Source organism: Artemia franciscana, chromosome 21 (assembly GCF_032884065.1).
Source record: "Artemia franciscana chromosome 21, ASM3288406v1, whole genome shotgun sequence".
In the NCBI taxonomy this organism is placed as follows: domain Eukaryota; kingdom Metazoa; phylum Arthropoda; class Branchiopoda; order Anostraca; family Artemiidae; genus Artemia; species Artemia franciscana.
Genome location: NC_088883.1, coordinates 32,412,362 through 32,431,509, shown reverse-complemented (window position 1 = coordinate 32,431,509; position 19,148 = coordinate 32,412,362). Strand labels below are relative to the sequence as shown.

Below are 19,148 nucleotides of genomic sequence, written 5' to 3'. Positions count from 1 at the left end.
CGCTTAAATTGCTTAAAACAGAATACAACCCCGCTATTCAGCTAACTACATTTATTTATGCTAGATTTTATATTTAAAACCTACAGAAAGAATTGTCCTGTGAGAGCATTAATGCTCTTGGCTCCTTCCCCAAAAGTTATAAAAGTATTAGGCACTCCCTTTCGGTTTCGCTTGAACATATTATCTACCAGACAAAAAAAAAAAAAAAAAAAAAAAAAAAAAAAAAAAAACTGATCTTACTGAATGGCAATCCAGTGATATCCAATCCTCTCGCTGCGACATCAGTGCAAATCAAGAATTTGACTTCCCTCTTTTTGAATTTGGCCAAGTTTTCTGCTCTCTCTTGAGGCTTTCTGTCACCATGCAGGCATACACATGTATACTTTGGATTAGGATTGCCTCTACCATCTGTAAAATGATATATAGGTTAATACTAGAGGCGTATTAACTAAGATAGCAACCTACCTGTCAATCTATAGAAGTTCTTTCTAATATTCATGCTGACAAAAGTTAGATCAACGTTCTGTCTAATGAGAAAGGCACCAGATGGGGAATCAAATATGAGAATAAACGCAGTTCTTATTTCAATTAACTTTTAATTTGAGATAGTCTCTCCCTGAGTGAATGAGAAATTGAAATTCATTCAATTTTTCCGATAAAAATACCCCCCCCCCCTTCGTAAAAATTTGTATTTTCAGCGAAAATAGCAAAAAGGTGTTTTTCAAAATATAGGGGTGCAAATGACATTGCTCCCCCAGCTAATGTCACTGGCAATATGGCAGTTACATGGCTCTGTTGTATCAAAAAAATAAGTATTTCTAAATAAGCAATAGGAAAGATTATTGATTATTTTTCTTAATCTATTTTTTAATTGAGAAACCATTCAAATAATCTTGAAAAGGCCAATAGCACAGACTCTATATGGCACAGACATGTGTGTCAATTATTTTGAGTTGTGGCGTATAGCCTGTCTATCCATAAGATTTACGATCCTTGTGAAAGATTTGGTATTTTTGGCCATTTTTCTGCAATCCTATGGTTTTAATGTTTCATTGCAAGACACGAATTTTGCTGACAAAAATTTTGCAGGATAAAAAACAAAAACAAAACAAAAACGCAAGGCAAACTTATGTTTTAGCAAAAAAAAAGATGAAAAAATTAAAGAAAGATAAGTAGTAAGTGTCTAACTAATTGACCCATAACTGGTCTGCGCATAACGTATATACTTTTCTTTCATTTTCCACCCTGTAAAAAACTTAAAAGATAATTCATTTTCTTCAATGCTTGTTTTCTTTTCTTTAATGCTTGATGTCTTATTAAAAAAAAACTATTCCCTTCCATTCCCCATTTTCTATGTTTTATTAAGAAGTTATTCATTCCCTGTCGAATCAACATAAAGAATGAAAATTAATCACTATAGTAGCAAGTTCTTGTCATCCTGTAACTTGGTAACACAGGGAAAGAATCATTCCTTAAAAAAAAAAAAAAATGCTTGCCTATTCCTTTTTCAATAAATTAAAGTTAACATCATTCCCTAATAAAAAGTAGAATGAGGAATAAAGTGGAATAAGGCTTTCTTAGTAAAACAGGCCTTTAGATATCCGCTTCTCACACTTTACCATTGATAAACTGCAGTAAAATAATGACCCTCAAATACTAATTTTAATTTTTGCTTTCCGCCAAAGTAAAGAAGAAACATAATTTACAAATTCAAATTACAGAAAACTGAACTAGGTGCGAGTAAGGAAAAGTGAGTGAACTAGGCAATTATTGAAGGAAAACAGCGTACCAACTGATTTGAAGAAGATTTCCAAGTTATCACAGTCTTGCTTAGTTCTACAAAAAATGAGAGCTTGGTCCATTTTATGTTCGTCAATAGCCCGAATGCAATATTCACCCTTCAACAGCTTTACAGCCTCAGAGAGCATCTCTAAAAGAAGAAAAGTAAAGGGAATTAGTAAAAAAAAAAAAAAAAAAAAAAAAAAAAAAAAAAAAAAAAAAAAAAAAAAAAAAAAAAAAAAAAGAGAAAAGGGCGGCCACCAATAGGTGTGTAAAGTGACAAAGCTGAAAATTTAGACCAATAAAATAATTAGCCTTTTTTTTCAAATACTCCTGCATTAAGTGGGATATTCTGAAGAAAATTATTAAAACACATCACACCATTAGGACAACTAAAGCTGACAAAGTGGCAAACCATTCTCTTTCATCTTACAAAGTTCAAAGCCACTACGTGGCCAACTCCCACGAGCCCCTAGGATCCCGGATCCCTTTTTTTTAATTTGATACCAATCTAATAATGATCGAGCGAGGTTTTATCCAACGAGTTGTCAAGAGTTAAAGGTAAGTTCCAAACAAGGTTGATGTTCCATCAAAATGTAACTTACTATGCCTGTAACAAGCACATAGCCCAACGTTGCAGCCGTTTTCTGAACACAAAAGACTTTCTGATAAATTTAGTTTTGTTGGAACACAACTTGTGACATTCATATCGCCACTATTTGCTTTAGGGAATATGACAATATTTATGATAGACCAACTTTTGGGAGTTCAGCTTGAGCTAAAAATATAAAAAAAAGTCAAAGAGACCAAGACGATATTTATGATAGAGCAGCTTATGGGAGTTCAGCTTGATCTAAAAATATATAAAAAGTCAACGAGACCATGACAATATTTATGATAGAGCAGCTTGATCAAAAATACAAAAAAGTTTACCTTCTTCACAGATATGTAAATCGCCAATGATTTTGGGGGTAGTAATCTCTAATGTCTAATTAACCCCCCTCCCCTCCTTCTGACTAATTTTTAAGGTTAATCTAACATTAAAATATACAATACAATAAAACAAAATGGAAATTTTCAATGCTGGGTTAAAAAAAGAACTTGACTTTCACGTGGCACAACATTACTTTTCATTGCTGAAATAAGTTTTCTTTTGCAAATAACATAAGGCTAAAAAAAAGTTTTAACGTCAAAGGTAATATCTGACAAAACGTCAAGCAATATTTTCTTTTTCCCAAACTATACTACTTTTAGAATAAATACTTTTAGAGTAGGTCATTATTTTTCCATTGACAGATATAGTATATACGTGCTGGCTACAGGCTGTCACAGTCATAATTGCCTCAAGTACCTGAAACTTGATTAAGATACATTCAGCAGTCTATGCAAATATGCAGTCAATTGCAAGTTGTAAGTTATAGTCTCAGCAAAAGCCCTGTTCCAGTCGTACCAAATTTACAATGTTTAGAGCTTCCTTAAAATTAGGCCCTCTTTAAAATTATCTCTGAAAAAAATAAAAAAAAACAGAATAGGGAGGTCACAAATAAGGCGAACAAAGTGATAAAACCGAAAAACATTTTTTGCTAAAAAGCGCTTCTGCCTAACATTACAATATGCTGACAAAAAATAATTACAAACGTACCACGGCACTAGTTCTCCTTAAAATATGGTTCTCTTTGAAAAACCATAGCCCTTTACTTGATTTTATGTCATTATTTAATCAACATAAGAACAAGTTTTGATGATAAGAACAAGATTTTCTTATTTTTTTCAGAATTCTGCATTAATTAGCAAAAAGTTATCTTCATTAACTAGCATTAATCAGTGGAATACTAAGAGGAAAGTATGAAGAAGAAAAAGATTATATGATTAATTATACGAGTCCATAATTATATGAACTTGAATTATGTAAACTTATTCTACAGAATTTTTCCAAGATATGATTTTCAAAGTATCTATGTTTAGTAAGTAGAATATTATCTTGTATTTGGTGTGAATTGATTTGACAATCTTTTGAAATTTCTATAAACAAATAATGACTCGGTACGTGTTGGTTATTATCTGGAATATTGAACCGGTTTTTTTGAAAGTTTTATCTTGATATTATCAAATCTCATAGGAGCCATCTTCTTTCAATTACATCTTTCTTGCAATACCAACAAAGAAAGCAGTTCTTTCCTTTGCTGAGCAACGTACAGACATTGTCTAAGCTTTTTGAATGATGATTCTTGTCTACACTAAGACATACTGTTCTTTTGTTGAATAATGACAATTATTACCTGACAATTAACAGCTAAAACTAATCAACTACTGAAGGCTACTAAAATGGCAATTTGACACCAAACTTGGATTTTTTTTTCTCTTTTACTGGATAGTGATAATTCCTTTCTAATAATAGCCAAAATTAGTATACCGCAAACGTAAATAACCAACTAATACAGCTTGCTGAAAATGGCCTTTCGACAAAAAATAAAAAAATAACTTAATTATTATTCGTTATATTAAATAAGTAATTAACCTGGAGTAAGGTTATTGGGATTTAAGTTGTCAGCTGCATGGACACCATCCGTTCTAATGCGTCTTCTTAAGTTTTGCCACCACTTGTCTTTTCTAGGGTCTACCAAAACGACAACATGATGAACAGTATCAGGCACAGAATCTTGTCCTTTTAGATCAACCCAGGTTGGGAAATGCATCAAACGCTCCTGAAAATTAATATTTGTTTATTCAGTTGAAACAGCAACTGCAAGCACTTGTGTCGTTGCAGAGAAACTAGATCTACGTTGCATGGGCAACGTGAGGTGTTGCGGCAACGTTTGTTCGGCTTCGCCGAGCAAAGTGTTGCGAGAGCAACAATTTGATTTTGTTTTGTAAATTCTTCTTGAACCATTTTACGATCGGCATCTAGGGCCACATGAATGGAATTGTATACCTCCGACTTTAAGAAACATGGATAATTTTAGTGAATTCCGGTGGGGATTAAAGCTATTTTGCCTTAATATTTATATTTTTGATAGTTGAGTGGACCCCAAGTGGAGTCAAGATGTTGGTTTTGTTTTTGGCGATACTGGTCAAGTGATTTTACTTTCTTTGTGTTTTGTCTTTTTTGAAGTGTAATCCCGTATCGATCGAAATGCAGGGTAATTGAACATTTTTTCTTTTTCTTTTCTTTTTTCATTTTCCTCCCCGTTTTCGTATTGTTTTTATTTGTATGTGTGTTAGGGTTGTAAGCCCAAACAAGCTTTGCTTCGGGTCATTTGCTTGTTTTGTTTATTTATATTAATAAACCCATCTTTCTCTTTCTGTCAAATTGGTTTACACAAAAAAAAGATTTTAATTTAAACATGACCTGACAAAGGTAACAACAAAAATATTCTTCTTGGGTTCATTTTTTTTTTTTACTTGAGTTGTCAGAACAATCAATTTGCTCTTAAATACTAACATATAAACTATTAATACAATAGTTTGTATTAAGTTATAAAATACAAATATTAAAATAAATAGGAGTGCCTATACGCAATGTCGAAGTGTCTTGTCGAAAGATTACGCCTTTGAAAAGACTGAAAAAAAATACAAAATAACAATTATGTGTAACCATCAAATTAAACGAATTAAACGTGTCTACACTTTAGATTTAGTGCGTGAAATATCTTAGATTCAAAAAAAAAAAAAAATTACAAAATAACAATTATGTGTAACCATCAAATTAAACGAATTAAACGTGTCTACACTTTAGATTTAGTGCGTGAAATATCTTAGATTCAAAAAAAAAAAAATTACAAAATAACAATTATGTGTAACCATCAAATTAAACGAATTAAACGTGTCTACACTTTAGATTTAGTGCGTGAAATATCTTAGATTCAAAAAAAAAAAAAAATTACAAAATAACAATTATGTGTAACCATCAAATTAAACGAATTAAACGTGTCTACACTTTAGATTTAGTGCGTGAAATATCTTAGATTCAAAAAAAAAAAAAAAATTACAAAATAACAATTATGTGTAACCATCAAATTAAACGAATTAAACGTGTCTACACTTTAGATTTAGTGCGTGAAATATCTTAGATTCAAAAAAAAAAAAAAAACTGCATAAAACTATGTAAAGGCAACTTTAAAAGGATCAGTTTTCTTCCGAAAAAGAATTCAGTTCTGGAATGTATAGACATGAATATGCTAAATACACACACACACACGCACACACACATATATTCGATTAAAGAAAACAGGGAGAAAACACTTAATTCCTTATCGAATGACCATTTACTCCACTTTTTAGACAACAAAAAATACTTAGTACTACACTCATTCCCCCTTCTTCATAGTTCAGGGATAAAAAGTATGCCACATACTGTTTCAACATTAATTATTATAATATTTTGATACTTACTGCCAGTTTTTTAACATCAAAGGAGTGTAGGGTAGCTGAGCAAACGATCATTTGCAGTCGCCTTCCTTCAGACGAAACCTTTGGCATTTTACCGTAGAGCCTATTGACAAGATCCCCATGTCCCTGCTGGAGTAAGCCATCAGCTTCATCAAGAATAAAAAAGCGAACTTGAGAGAGCGACATGCATCCTTGACTAATCAATTCTTCCAAACGCCCAGGAGTAGCAATAACAACATCTACCTAAATAAAAAGTACTTAATAACAGCAAAATTGGAATTACATTCATAAATGATAAGTCTATTTACTAATTTGTCATTATGTGATGATTTCTCTAGCTTCTCAGATAAAGCATATTATTTAATGAATCTAAACACATTGACTCGCGTAATGCATGTTCCATAAAGCCAATTTTGGGATTCTTGCGATGACCAACTATCACGATATGTTTTAAAAATGAGGTACCTTTTGTAAGTCCTCGAGGAGTTATGATTGCTATCATACTCAGGACTTTTTAAAAGAGGTGAAGGATTTTTAGAGCGCAATTTTTTAATCATGTTTCTCAGTTCTAGGGTGTGTTTGTTTAGTTAACAAGTATCGGAATTAATTTTAACATCAAAGTGATTTTCTAAATTACAGCTCTTTGTGAACAAGAAATTTGGGCATAGTATGCTGATTTCCGTATTTCACGTGAGGCATCACGAATGATGCCTCACGTGAAAAGTGACAGCACACAAGCCCCCCCCTAAAAAAAGTTTTACTTATCAGTTCTTGTTTTTCCTCAGTACATCACAACAGTATTTACAGTTAACGTGATGCGTTAAGCGAAGCCAAAAAAGTAAATTTCAAAGTCTGGGCCCCTTTATACACACTACCAGATAAACTAAGCACCGAAGCTAGTGTTATAGCACGAGAAATGGTTCCCGGAAGAGTCCGAAGTTTCTTCCAGATTTGGCATATTCCTGCTGGGTATCTGCCCTTCAAGCGAGTTTTCAGCCCGATTCTCAACTCACGGAGTGACTCTATTAGGAGTGATACTTCACGGTTCTTTTTAGGATGTAATTTGCGTAAATTTGCGAAGTAATTTAAAAGATCTTCTCATAAGTAGGAATTTCTACAAAGATCTTAATAACCAACGGAATCAACCCAATAATCCCGTGTCAGAAACGGTCAATAAAAATGATAATGAGTTATTTAGATAAGATTTAGGCAATTTTGAAATTAAATATAAAATTTTAAAAATGATAATTTTAAAAATGTGACAATCACAAGCCAAGATGAGCTGAATTATCATTTCGAAAAAAAAAAAAAAAAAAAAGATTGTGAAGCAAGATAAATAATTTACATTGAAGATTAGATAAATTTAAAGAAAAATTCACATAAAATTTACAAAAGAATACATTAACACATTTGATAATATCAAAGATGCAACTTCCGAAAAACGGGTTCAAAAGAATACATAATAACAACAAATGCAACAACCATTCATTAAATATTAGATAAAACATGCGTTAAAAAAAACATAACACGTCAAAAAGATTACAAACAAATAAAATTAGTTGAATTTATAAAGAAATGAGAATGATTAAAAACACAACGAAGGGTTAAACAAGGATTTAAGATAAACGAGGTGTTTTTTAAAGTATACCGGGTGTTACCGATTTAACGGGAATTTTTCCGAATTTACAAATTAGAAGTATGAGAAGGTATGAGTTTACAAGCCGTTTTAACCCTTATTTAAACCGCAACAGTGAATAGATTAAATTAACAGGGAACATATTGTCATTTTGACATTTATGTCACTTGAGAAAAAAAAGAATTAAAAGGAACGCCAAGATATTTTAGAAATTCTTTAACATATTCTAGAAGGGAGACTTACATTTTAAGAAATTTCTTGGGAGAAATCTATTTTGGAGTTTTGTTGGCCCTTATCCTATGGTTTGATTGTAATAAAGCATGGCTAGCACGTACAAATTAGTCTAAACGAGATATTTTATTACTTTGTTTAAATCCCATAAAATTAAACATCTTGGGATCCAATAGCACATCCTCGTGCCCAAAACGAAAGTACGTGCCTAACACTTTCTTTTTCGAAATGAGATTCAAAGTGACAAACACGACTAGAGAGAATTTTCATCAACACATATTTACTTAACAACTTATAGGGAACACCAGCCGCTGAAGGGGATCGAAATTTGTCAGTTCCTCTAGCTCAGTTACTACATTAAATATTGGGTATAATGTCTAATTTCTAACGAGTATATTCATACACAAATTCTAAAAGAAAAACACTCCCGCGAGATGCTTCAAAACCTTACTTCCCAGTCTCCCTTAGAACAATTAAAAATATGAAACAACCCCTTCTTTTGAACCGTGATGGTTTGACAGAAAATAGATATAAATTGCTGTACTTACTCCATTCTGAAGACTCTGTATTTGATCCTTGACAGGTATCCCACCCACGGCAACCATTGCCCTAACTCTGGGGTTCTCGAGGTATTTGGAAAAGCTATCAATCTCTTTGGCGGTTTGGATGGCTAACTCCCTTGACGGCTGAAAGAAAGAACCCGAGTTGAACGTTTGTACACTGACTTTTAAAGAAGGATATTGACAAAACCCAAAGAATGGGGTCGTCCCTCTTTATGTGTAGCGTGTATATCCCAGTTGTATTCGATTCAGTTGTACAGTCTCAGGTATCCTGAAGCTACTCGAATATGGTCATTCGTAAATGCTCACGTTGTAGCACTTTTATTTCTGTGGTACTCGGCCAGTTTTGGTAAAGTCAGATTGGCAAGGGATTACCTGAGCAGACCGATTAGACTTGTTCGAGGCCTTCGGCAAGGATCTGTGTTAAGCCCTATCCTGTTTAATACCATAACATCCAGAATAACAATAAAAAATTGCTGGAGGATTCAGTATCAATCTATACAACCTCAGCCTGCTTTCTTATGCTGAAGACTTGCTGATGTTAAGCTTAACCTTGCTTTTCTACAAGAGAACATTGACCGCTGGATAACTGGATATGAGTGTATCGGCCAGAGAATCAATGCAATGAAGACGAAGTTCTTGGATTTTTGTCCCTCGGCAAGCAAGTAGCAAAACATCTTACACATACACTCTACGAGAGAAAGACATCCGTTTTAAGATTCCAAGGTCACAAGGCTTCAATGTTTTATTATTTTTCCCTCCAGACTCACTTCACATGGAAGGGGGGGTCGCATAAACTTCGGAGGGAACTCATTTGATTGGAAGTCAAAAGTTCTAGTGCCGAGCCAAAAGTGATCTAAGGGCAACTAGACCCCCCCCCCCGCCCGTTTTTCAACAAATCCATCCAATCAAAATTTTGAGATAGCCATTTTGTTCATGAAAATTCAAACATCAGATAACAAAAATTCCAGGGTTAACACATATAAGGAACACATAAGGTTTTTATGAAAGAAGCAATAGTATAAACTTCAGAAGGGGCTCATTTGATTGGATACTGAAAGTTCTAGTTCCCTTTTTAAGAGTCATTAAAAAAAAAATAAGTTTTTAACTGAAAGTAAGGAGCGATATTAAAACTTAAAACGAACAGCAATTACTTCGTATATGAAAGGGGCTGCTTCCTCATCAACGCCCCGCTCTTTACGCTAAAGTTTAACTCTTTCTCTCAACTCTACTTTCTAAAACAGTAAAAAACTTTAGCGTAAAGAGCGGGGCATTGATGAGGAAGCAGCCCTTTTCATATACGAAGTCATTTCTATTCGTTTTAAGTTTTAATGTCGCTCCTTACTTTCAGTTAAAAAACTTGGTTTTTTATTATTTAATTTATGCATGTTTTGATTTTGGCTCTCCGCAGAGGAATAATTAAAACGAAATTTGCATATTTTTTTTGGCTAAATGGCTTTCTCATAGTTTTGATCGAATGATTTTGAGAAAAAAAGGAGCAGGAGAGGAAGCCTAGTTGCCCTCCAATTTTTTGGTTACTTAAAAAGGCAACTAGAACTTATAATTTTTTACGAATGTTTTTATTAGGAAAAGATATACGTAACTTATAAATTAGCTTACGTAACGAAGTTTTGAATTCTCATGTTTTTATTACATATATGAGGGGGTTCACCCCCTCGTCAGCACCTCGCTCTTTACACTAAATCCTAAATTCCGTCCCAATTCATTAAGAATGACCCCTGAATCAAAAAAGCCGTAGAATAAATAGTTAAAATTACTAAAAATACTTTAGCGTAAAGAGCGAGGCATTAAAAGGAGGTGAGCCCCTCATATGCGTAATAATTTCTGTTCGTTTTAAGTTTTAATGCTGCTCCTCACTTCCAGTTGAAAAAACTTGTTTATATTTATTTTTCATTGTTTTTTTTTTAAATAATGCCTAAAAATCCTGCGCTCCTTTCATGAAAATTTTCTTCCCCCATGACAAATTCCTCGATGGAAAGTTCCCCCAACATATCTCCCTCTTTTCAAACCCTTCCCGTACACTTCCTAATAACCATTACTATATGCAAGCACTGGTCAAAGTTTGTAACTTGTAGCTCCTCCCATGGGGACTGTGGGGGAGTAAGTCGTCCCCAAAGACATAGTTATAAAGTTTTTCGACTACGCTGAATAACATGGCTATCTCAGAATTTTGATCCGTTGGCTTTAGGAAAATAATTAGCGTGGGAGGGGGCCTAGGTGCCCTCCAATTTTTTGGTCACTTAAAAAGGGCAATAGATTTTTTTTTTCCGTTAGAATGAGCCCTCTCGCAACATTCTAGGACCACTGGGTCGATATGATCACCCCTGGGGAAAAAACAAACTAACACGCATCCGTGATCTGCCTTCTGGCAAAAAATACAAAATTCCATATTTTTCTAGATAGGAGCTTGAAACTTCTACAATAGGATTCTCTGATCAAAATTTTGAGATAGCCATTTTGTTCAAAATAGTTCAAAGATCAGAGAAAATAAACTACGGATGGAAACAGCCCCCATAGCCCAGAGGTGAGCGTTGTAAGTTAAGCCCAGGGGCAAATAAGGTTTTGTGTAACAGATGGTCGTATAAACTTCAAAGGGGCTCATTTAACTGGAAATCGAAAGTCTTAGTTTATCTTTTTAAAAGCGATCAATGGGCAACTAAACCCCCTCCCCTGCACTCTTTTCCCCAAACGTCTCTAATTTTTTTTTTTTTAAATAGTCCAAAGATCAGATAAGAACAAGAGCCAAGAGCTCATATGGCACTTGTGACGAGGTCGGAAGAGCCAAGAGATCGGATCTGGTCCGGTTATGTCAATAACGTATCTAAAACATGTGCTTATTCTTCCCATCAAGTTTCATCCCGATCTCTCCACTCTAAGCGCTGTCCAATATTTCCGTTTCCCCTCTCCACCCCCCGATGTTCCCAGATCCAATCCGAATTTAAAATGGAGCATCTGAGATATGACATCTTTCTATATATCAAGTTTCATTAAGATCTGATCACCCATTCGTGAGATAAACGTAACTCATTTTTCAGATTTCCCCTGCCTCCAGCCCCTCCCCAGATGGTCAAATTGGGGAAACGACTATTATCAAGTCAATTTGTGCAGGTCCCTGAAATGCCTACCACTTTTCATCATCCTAGCACATCCAGAATCATCGAGCTCGCTAAAGCCCTGGAAATAGCCCCTCCCCCAAAGAGAGCGGATCTGGTCTGTCAATCACGTATCTAGAACTTGTGCTTATTCTTCCCGCAAGTTTTATCCCGATCCCCCCAATCTAAACATTTTCCAAGATTTCCGGTTTCCCCCTCCAACTCCCCCAAATGTCATCGGATCCGGTCGGTATTTAAAAAAAGAGTTGGTAGTATAGAATTCGGAGAAGACTGATATGATTTTAAACTGAAAGTTTTATTTTCCTTTTTAAGAGTCAAAAGTGGTTAGAGGGCAACTAGACCCCACCCCCCCCGTCACGCCCTCTTTCCCCCAAATACATCCGATCAAAATTTTAAGGTAACCATTTTGTTCAAAATAGTTCAAAGATCAGGTAACAATGCCTTTGGGATGGACACAGCATCCGAGAGCCCAGGGACAAGGGTAAAAAAAAGGTAAAGGATGCGGCACTAGACCCTTAAGGTCCGAACCAGCGGTGCTGATCTCCGTCTCAAGGCCCTTCAGCCAGGAAGTGCAATGGGGAGATGAGGGCCAGTCATCCTGTGCTTTTGCACACACTTCCTGTTTACCTTCCCCAGCTTCATTTAGAGCTGGGTCGACTCTGGCTGAGCTTACAGAGTCACGCCACTGACCCCCGTCACAAACCAAATAATTGGATACACTAGGATTCGAACCCTCGTCCTCTCGGACAAAGGATCCTAAATCCAGCGCACCAATCCGCTTGGCTAGGACGGCTATCAGGGAAAAGACTTGTAAGTTATGCCCCGGGGACATCTAGGGTATTTATGGAAGTTGTATAAACTCTGGAGAAGGTTCATTTGATTGGAAATTGGGAGTTTTAGTTCATTTTTAAGAGTCAAAAGTGATCGGATGGCAACCAGCCCCCCCCCCTCCGCCCTCTTGTCCCCAAATGCAGCCGATCAAAGCTTTGTGACAGCCATTTTGTTCAAAATAGACCAAAGATCAGATAAAAATGCCGTCGGGTTGACACAACCACCGAGGACCCAGGAACAAGAGTTGCAAGTTATGCCCCGGGGGCATGTAAGGATTATATGGAACGAGTGGTCGTAAAAACTTCAGAGGAGGCTCAATTGATTGGAAATTGGAAATTAAGTTCCTTTTTTAAGAGTCAAAAGCAATCGGAGGGCCGCTCCTTTTCCCCAGATGCATCCGATCAAAATTTTTATCATATGAAATGCCTCCGTGGTTGACACAACCCCCAGAGCCCGGGGGTAGAGAGTGTAAGTTATGCTTCGGGGCAAATAGGGTTTTTAAGGAAGGAGTGGCCGCATAATTTTTATGGGAGGCTCATTTGATTGAAATTGAAAGTTCTATTTCTGTTCTATAGTCAAAAATGATCGGAAGGCAAATGGCTCCCCCCAACGCCCTCTTTTCTCGAATGCAGATGATCTAACTTTTGAGATAACCCTTTTGTTCAAAACAGTCGAACGATAGTATAACAATACCTGCAGGATTGACCCCCTCCCCAACAGCCCCGGGGAAAGAGTTTTAGGCCTAAGTTATGCCTCAGGGGCATATCAGGTTTTTATGGAACTGGGGGTCGTATAAACTTTGGAGGAAGCACATTTGATTGGAAAATGAACGTTATAGTTCCTCTTTAAGATTCAAAAGTGATCGGAGGGCAACTATCCCCCCCTCCTACACCCTATTTACCCAAAATGTATTCGATCAAAATTTTTATATAGCCATTTTGTTCTAAATTGTCCAAAGATCATATAGTGATGGCTCCAGGGTTGACAGAGCCCTGTAGACCCCGGGGATATTGGTTACAAGTTACAACCCCGGGGCATATAAGGTTTTCATGAAAAAAGTGGTCGTATAAATATTGGAGGTGGCTCATTTGATTGGAAACAGAAAGTTATAGCTACATTTTTAAAAATCAAGATCAATCGGACGACAGCCAGCCCCCCCCCCACACACGCCTTTTTTTCTAAGGGCTTCTGATCAAAATTTTGAATTAGCCATTTTGTTCAATATAGTCCAATGTCAAATAAATATAGCTACAGGTTTGAAAATCCCCCCCAGCCCGCAGGGATAGGGCTATAAGTTGTGCTAGTTGCCCATCGTTAATATATAAGGTTTTTATAGGAAGTGTGGTCGTATTGGAAGAGGCTCATTCGGTTAGGAATCCAAATTTCTTGTGCCTTTTTTAAGAGTCGAAAGTGATCAGAGGGCAACCAATCCCATTCCCCACCCCTTTTTTCCACAAAGACATCCAGTCAAAATTTTGAGACAGCAATCTTGTTCAAAATAGTCCAAAGACCAAATAACTATGCTTCCAGGGTTGACTCCCGCCCAAGCTCTGGGTAGAGGGCTGTGATATATGCAAGGTGGCTTATTGTTACTTTGATACTTTGCTACTTGTTTGATGAAACTTTGATGTTAAAAAATAACTTTGATGTTGAAATATGGAGTTCTGAAACTTTAGCAATCAAAAACGAACATAAATAAAGAAATTAAATAAACAATCATAGCAAACAAACATACAACAGGTAGTAACATAAGTGAATAAAAATAAATCTTAAGACGAATAAAACTTAAATTGAATATGCAAATCAAATTTAAAACGAACAAAAATCACTACTAACAAGAGTTTGGCTACTGCCCCATTCCCTAACTGTAGAAATATAAAACCTACTATGTCACTGGCGCTTTACAAAAGCTATGCATGTCTTGAATAGGATTAATAAAATTAAACTGATTATTTGATATATAATGATATTAATTGCTGAAAGCTCATCAGTTCAAGATTTATTTCACTGCAATTTTCATTTGGTTTTCAATGTTGTAATAAGAACAAAAGAAAATATTTTTAATATAATTCGTTTTCAATAAAGCACCAATCACGCAGTAATCTTTAGACTTTTACAGTTAGGGAAACGGGCAGCAGTCAAACTCTTGTGGGTAGTGAAAATTATATGTATTTTGAACGGTCTTGGACTAAGTCAGTTTTACTAAGTCAGTTGGACTAAGTTAGTAAACTAAGTCAGTTTTATTAGTCTTGAACATCAGTTCAAGATTTTATTTTACTGTAATTTTCATTTTATTTTCAATGTTGCAATAAGTACAAAAAAATATTTGTAATATAATTCGTTTTTTAATTTATTCTAAAGACGTTCTTAAAAGCTGGAAACAAAAAATAAATACCTCAATGATGATAGCTTGAGGAGCATTGGGCTTTGGTGGAGTTGTTTCTTTTGGTCCACTTGAAACTACCTGATTAGTGATCACATTATTAGATGGTGCTTGCGATATTGGTATATATCCTGTTTTTGGAGGATATTTAAATGGCTTGTCTCCAAAATTGACATGAATTTCTGCATTCTGAAAGACAGGCATAAAGTCTAGAGATTGTTTATGGCAGGATAGGCAATATATACTTCAAGTGAAGTGTATGAGATTCTGCGAAAAACTAAACGGTTTTACGTCATGTCTCATGGTTAATTTCATAAGAGGTTCACAGATGTGTGTCATAACGTCAAAGAATAATTGAACGCGTCAATTACAGAAACCGATCATTATTTGGGTTTAATAGGAGTAAAATGTGAATTAGTGTGTAACTTTTCACATTCTAGAAAAATAGGGGGGATGGGTTACCATTTAATCCTAATCCTTTTCTACTACCACTTTTTTTTAGCTTATATTAAGATGATAATAGTTCACCAGAAACCACAAATCTAGTTTTTCAAAAATACTGGGAAATTACTGTTACTCCCAACCTTGTTTGAACCATAATATTTGTATCCTATTATTGCCTTCTTTCTTGAGGTCAGTGCCAGGCTTTACCCGCAGAAAATTTGGTATATAATTCAAATATACTAAGAAAGAAATTTCTATGATTTTGTCAGTCATGATCTGACAACTGTTAGAAACAATTTTGCTTCTGGCCGCATCCAATTTGTGACTGTTGTGGCTGCGAACAAAACCAGTGTCGCATCTCAGCCGTGGTAAAACGAAATGCATTACGGAAAACTTTATTAAATTGACATTTAGACGTCCTCTACCATACTATAGACGCTTGATTGATTGGTATAGTTAGTTTTTCATTTGGTTCTCCAGAAATTTAGGTTTACTTAATATTCCCGAAAAGAAAGACAAAATGTCAATCAATTCCCTCTTTCTCCCATAATTAATAGAAAAAAGAGGCTCCAACACTATAAATGTTTTAGACGAAGCTTTACAGCAAAAAAAAAAAAAAAAAAAAAAAAAAAAAAAAAAAAAAAAAAAACCTTCCTCGTCCAAGCACTGTTTGTCGAAAGAAGTAAATAGAGAAACAGGTGTTTCTTTTTTGCTGTATTTCAAAACCGATGTGTTATGTCTTAACACCTTTTAAATCACCAGAACCAAGCTATTTCAGTCCAGGTATTTTCGTTTCTTTTGGAGTGACTTTATCTTCTAAAGATTTCAATTTTTTTTTCTCATATTATTTTTGGTTTAACCAGGAAAAAGATTGCATTTTTTCGAGCAGATTTCCTGCTTCTCGATATGAGAACTAAAAACTAAAAGGTTAACGAGATTCTGTAGTTTATTTCTGCGCTAAAAAATCACTAGGATTAGTATATTCAAAGAGTTTACCACATTAAATTACTTTTAATAATGTTTGCAACATCTCGGTTCACTAGAAATAAGAGAACTAGAGAAATAAATTGACAGAGAGAAAACAAAAACTGAAGTTCCTAAATCCAGGGAAATGAAAACGAAAATCAAAGATAGAAATTCCGTACTATTTCCTGAAATCGTCGGAAATTTCAAAAATTATCCACTATCTCATTCCACTGTCTTTTTTTTTTTATTTGTCCGATATGTATCATTGCAACTATATTGGACCGTCTTGAAAAAATTCAAAACCAAAAGAAAGCAAAAATTAAATCCTCTGCAGGCACTTAGACTTAAGCCATTTGACCTGACGAAAAATCTTTATGTACTTTGGCCGTTCCATACCAAAACTTATTTGGCGGTTTAACGCTCAACGCATTACATTTTACTACCGACTGTGCTATTACTATTGACAAGCACATGGAAGGCATAGTCGTGTTCCTTTGAAATTGTATCGGTCAATAACTGAGTAGTTTTTTTCACATAATCTACCTGCATTTAAACTGCAATTTATATTTTCGAAATGTTGCTTGGTTCGGCGATGGGGTAATCCAAACCAACTTCTGCAAAAAAGGGTATATAATTGTGTCAAATTGAATCTTGTCTCGGATGGTACATATATCCAAAATACTTTTACTTGACATAACTAAACTATAATGTATACAAGAGAAATCAAAGTAAAAAATAGAACAATTGAAACTGTTTTTTTTATAAACATATTAGAAATGACTAATCGGAATATCAGGAATTTCCCTGGCTAGTTTTTAAAAATATTTCTTCGTAATTTGAAAACAAAGATGGATCATTACATAAAGTGACGACGAAGAATATTCAGTCTGCTTATAAAAGATTCTGCTTGTAAAGATTCAAGATTCCAAGAAATCTCACTGAGCGGCATTTCTAGCTGCTACGTGGTATGTATACCGTGTTTCTATAGGATACTAGACCACATATACCTATTGGCAAAGTTTAGCTACACTTTCGAAAACCCAAGCTTAGATATCTTCCGGTAAGTCAATGCTAATTATTCAATGACATGAGTCGATCATGCTTGCTTCGAAAATGCTATGGAGCTTTTAGAGCATCCCTTGTACAGAAATTCCATTTTTCGCTCGGATTTTGATTATTCTGATGAGATTATGTGAAAGCGTCTCGATAACAATCCAAACAAGAAGAAGAAAACAGGAATTCCTCTCAACAATCCCCATCAAATTATAATTGTCTTGTATATGTATTTTAATTGCTGTTTGACAATGCATAGTTGCAGTATTTTGATTCCTGTTTATCAACGCAGGCAGTTACTGCAGTTGGATAACCCCCATCCATTAGCAAGTTAAGCAATACTGTTCTGGTCCAGTGAATATTGAGTGAAGTGACACCCAAGCAACCTAGTGATTACAGAAGGCAAATAACAACTGAGTGATACGAACGCACATGAACTATTGGTCGAACACGTCAAACCCCAAACAACAACAACAACAGCCCATCAAATTATTGTTTTTTTTTAATCTCAGGAACTTAAGGACAGAACCATTTGAATAAATGAGAACTTTATCAAGATAGTTACAATTAAACCATTAAATTATGATCAAGAAAAAAAATACAGTTAAAATTGTGTTTCAGCTGTATAACTAGTGTTGTCGTTAGCCAAATAAAGACCATAAAAAACTTTCAATAAAACTAAAAAAAGACTTAAGTGTTATCTCTTCCCGGAAAATCAGCTAAGCTTAGCTCAGCTTGTGTCCTAGCCATAACTGTCTTAGTGGTCGAAAAAAAGAGCACGATTTATAAATAATATATGTTTTTTTTGAAAATTTCAAAATCGCTCTTGTATTACTGAAGCGCAAACAGACAACTTTTGAGAAGCTATTCAACTTTCCAAAGTTGAGAAATTTAAAAGATCGTAAAGGAAGCTGAAGACAGAAGTGTAAGGTGTCTGATGTAAAGAAGTTTGTATGGCTCAAAAAATTCAGTATGATGAATCTGGATAATTTTCTACTATTTTTTAACTGTTCTTTCTGGCATTAGTTCTTATACCTCTCACTTATTTTTTCTGGTCAAGAAAAAAATAAAATAAGATCCAGAAAAGAAGATCAAAGAATGCAGCTGTGATAGATGTAAAATAAAAGATGGACTCTTAGAGAAGTAAAAGCCTTTGAAGAATTGTAGACAGAATGTAATTCAAAGTATACTGATTTGTGGATGGCTACTTTTGGTATTTGTTGCCTATAAAGCTCAACAGTTTGACTATGAATATACTAACTTTGATCCATATGATATCCTTAGTATAGATACTGGAGCCTCAAATGCTGAAATCAAGAAAGCTTATAAGAAAAAAGCCCTGGTCTATCACCCTGACAAAGAAACTGAGGATGAAATGCTATTTATGAAGTTAACAAAAGCTTACGATGCGCTAACTGATGAAAGTGCGAAAAGAAACTGCTGTTTAAAGTTTTCATCTTTTATAATCGTAAGAAATAACTCCTTCAATCTTCACTCTGATTGGCTGATTATAAATGATGTGCTAGGAAATTGAGCGATCTTTAACTCAAGAGATTACGAACGGGATTCATGATTTGGGCTGTAGTCGTAATTAAATTTGATATCTACAAGTGTGACCTAGGCATTACCCTCCAATAGAGGAGAGGTACTACCCACGACTCCTTTTATAAATGAAGTACTAAAACTAAAAACAGTCTTTTTGTTTCAGTTGTAATTACCGACAAAACTTTTTTGAACTTTAT

General features: G+C 34.9%; 1 protein-coding gene across 2 annotated transcripts in view; it reads right to left on the bottom strand.

Moving 5' to 3' along the window:
• Positions 1-19,148, bottom strand: part of LOC136040910 (ATP-dependent RNA helicase Ddx1-like) — a gene marked incomplete at its 3' end in the record, with an annotated part of 62,550 nt that overhangs the window by 24,004 nt on the left and 19,398 nt on the right. For both annotated transcript variants that reach the window (XM_065725328.1, XM_065725329.1), the window contains 6 exon segments: positions 241-408; positions 1,790-1,930; positions 4,298-4,484; positions 6,172-6,411; positions 8,584-8,721; positions 14,956-15,132. In XM_065725328.1, the coding sequence (XP_065581400.1) occupies positions 241-408; positions 1,790-1,930; positions 4,298-4,484; positions 6,172-6,411; positions 8,584-8,721; positions 14,956-15,132 (1,051 nt within the window).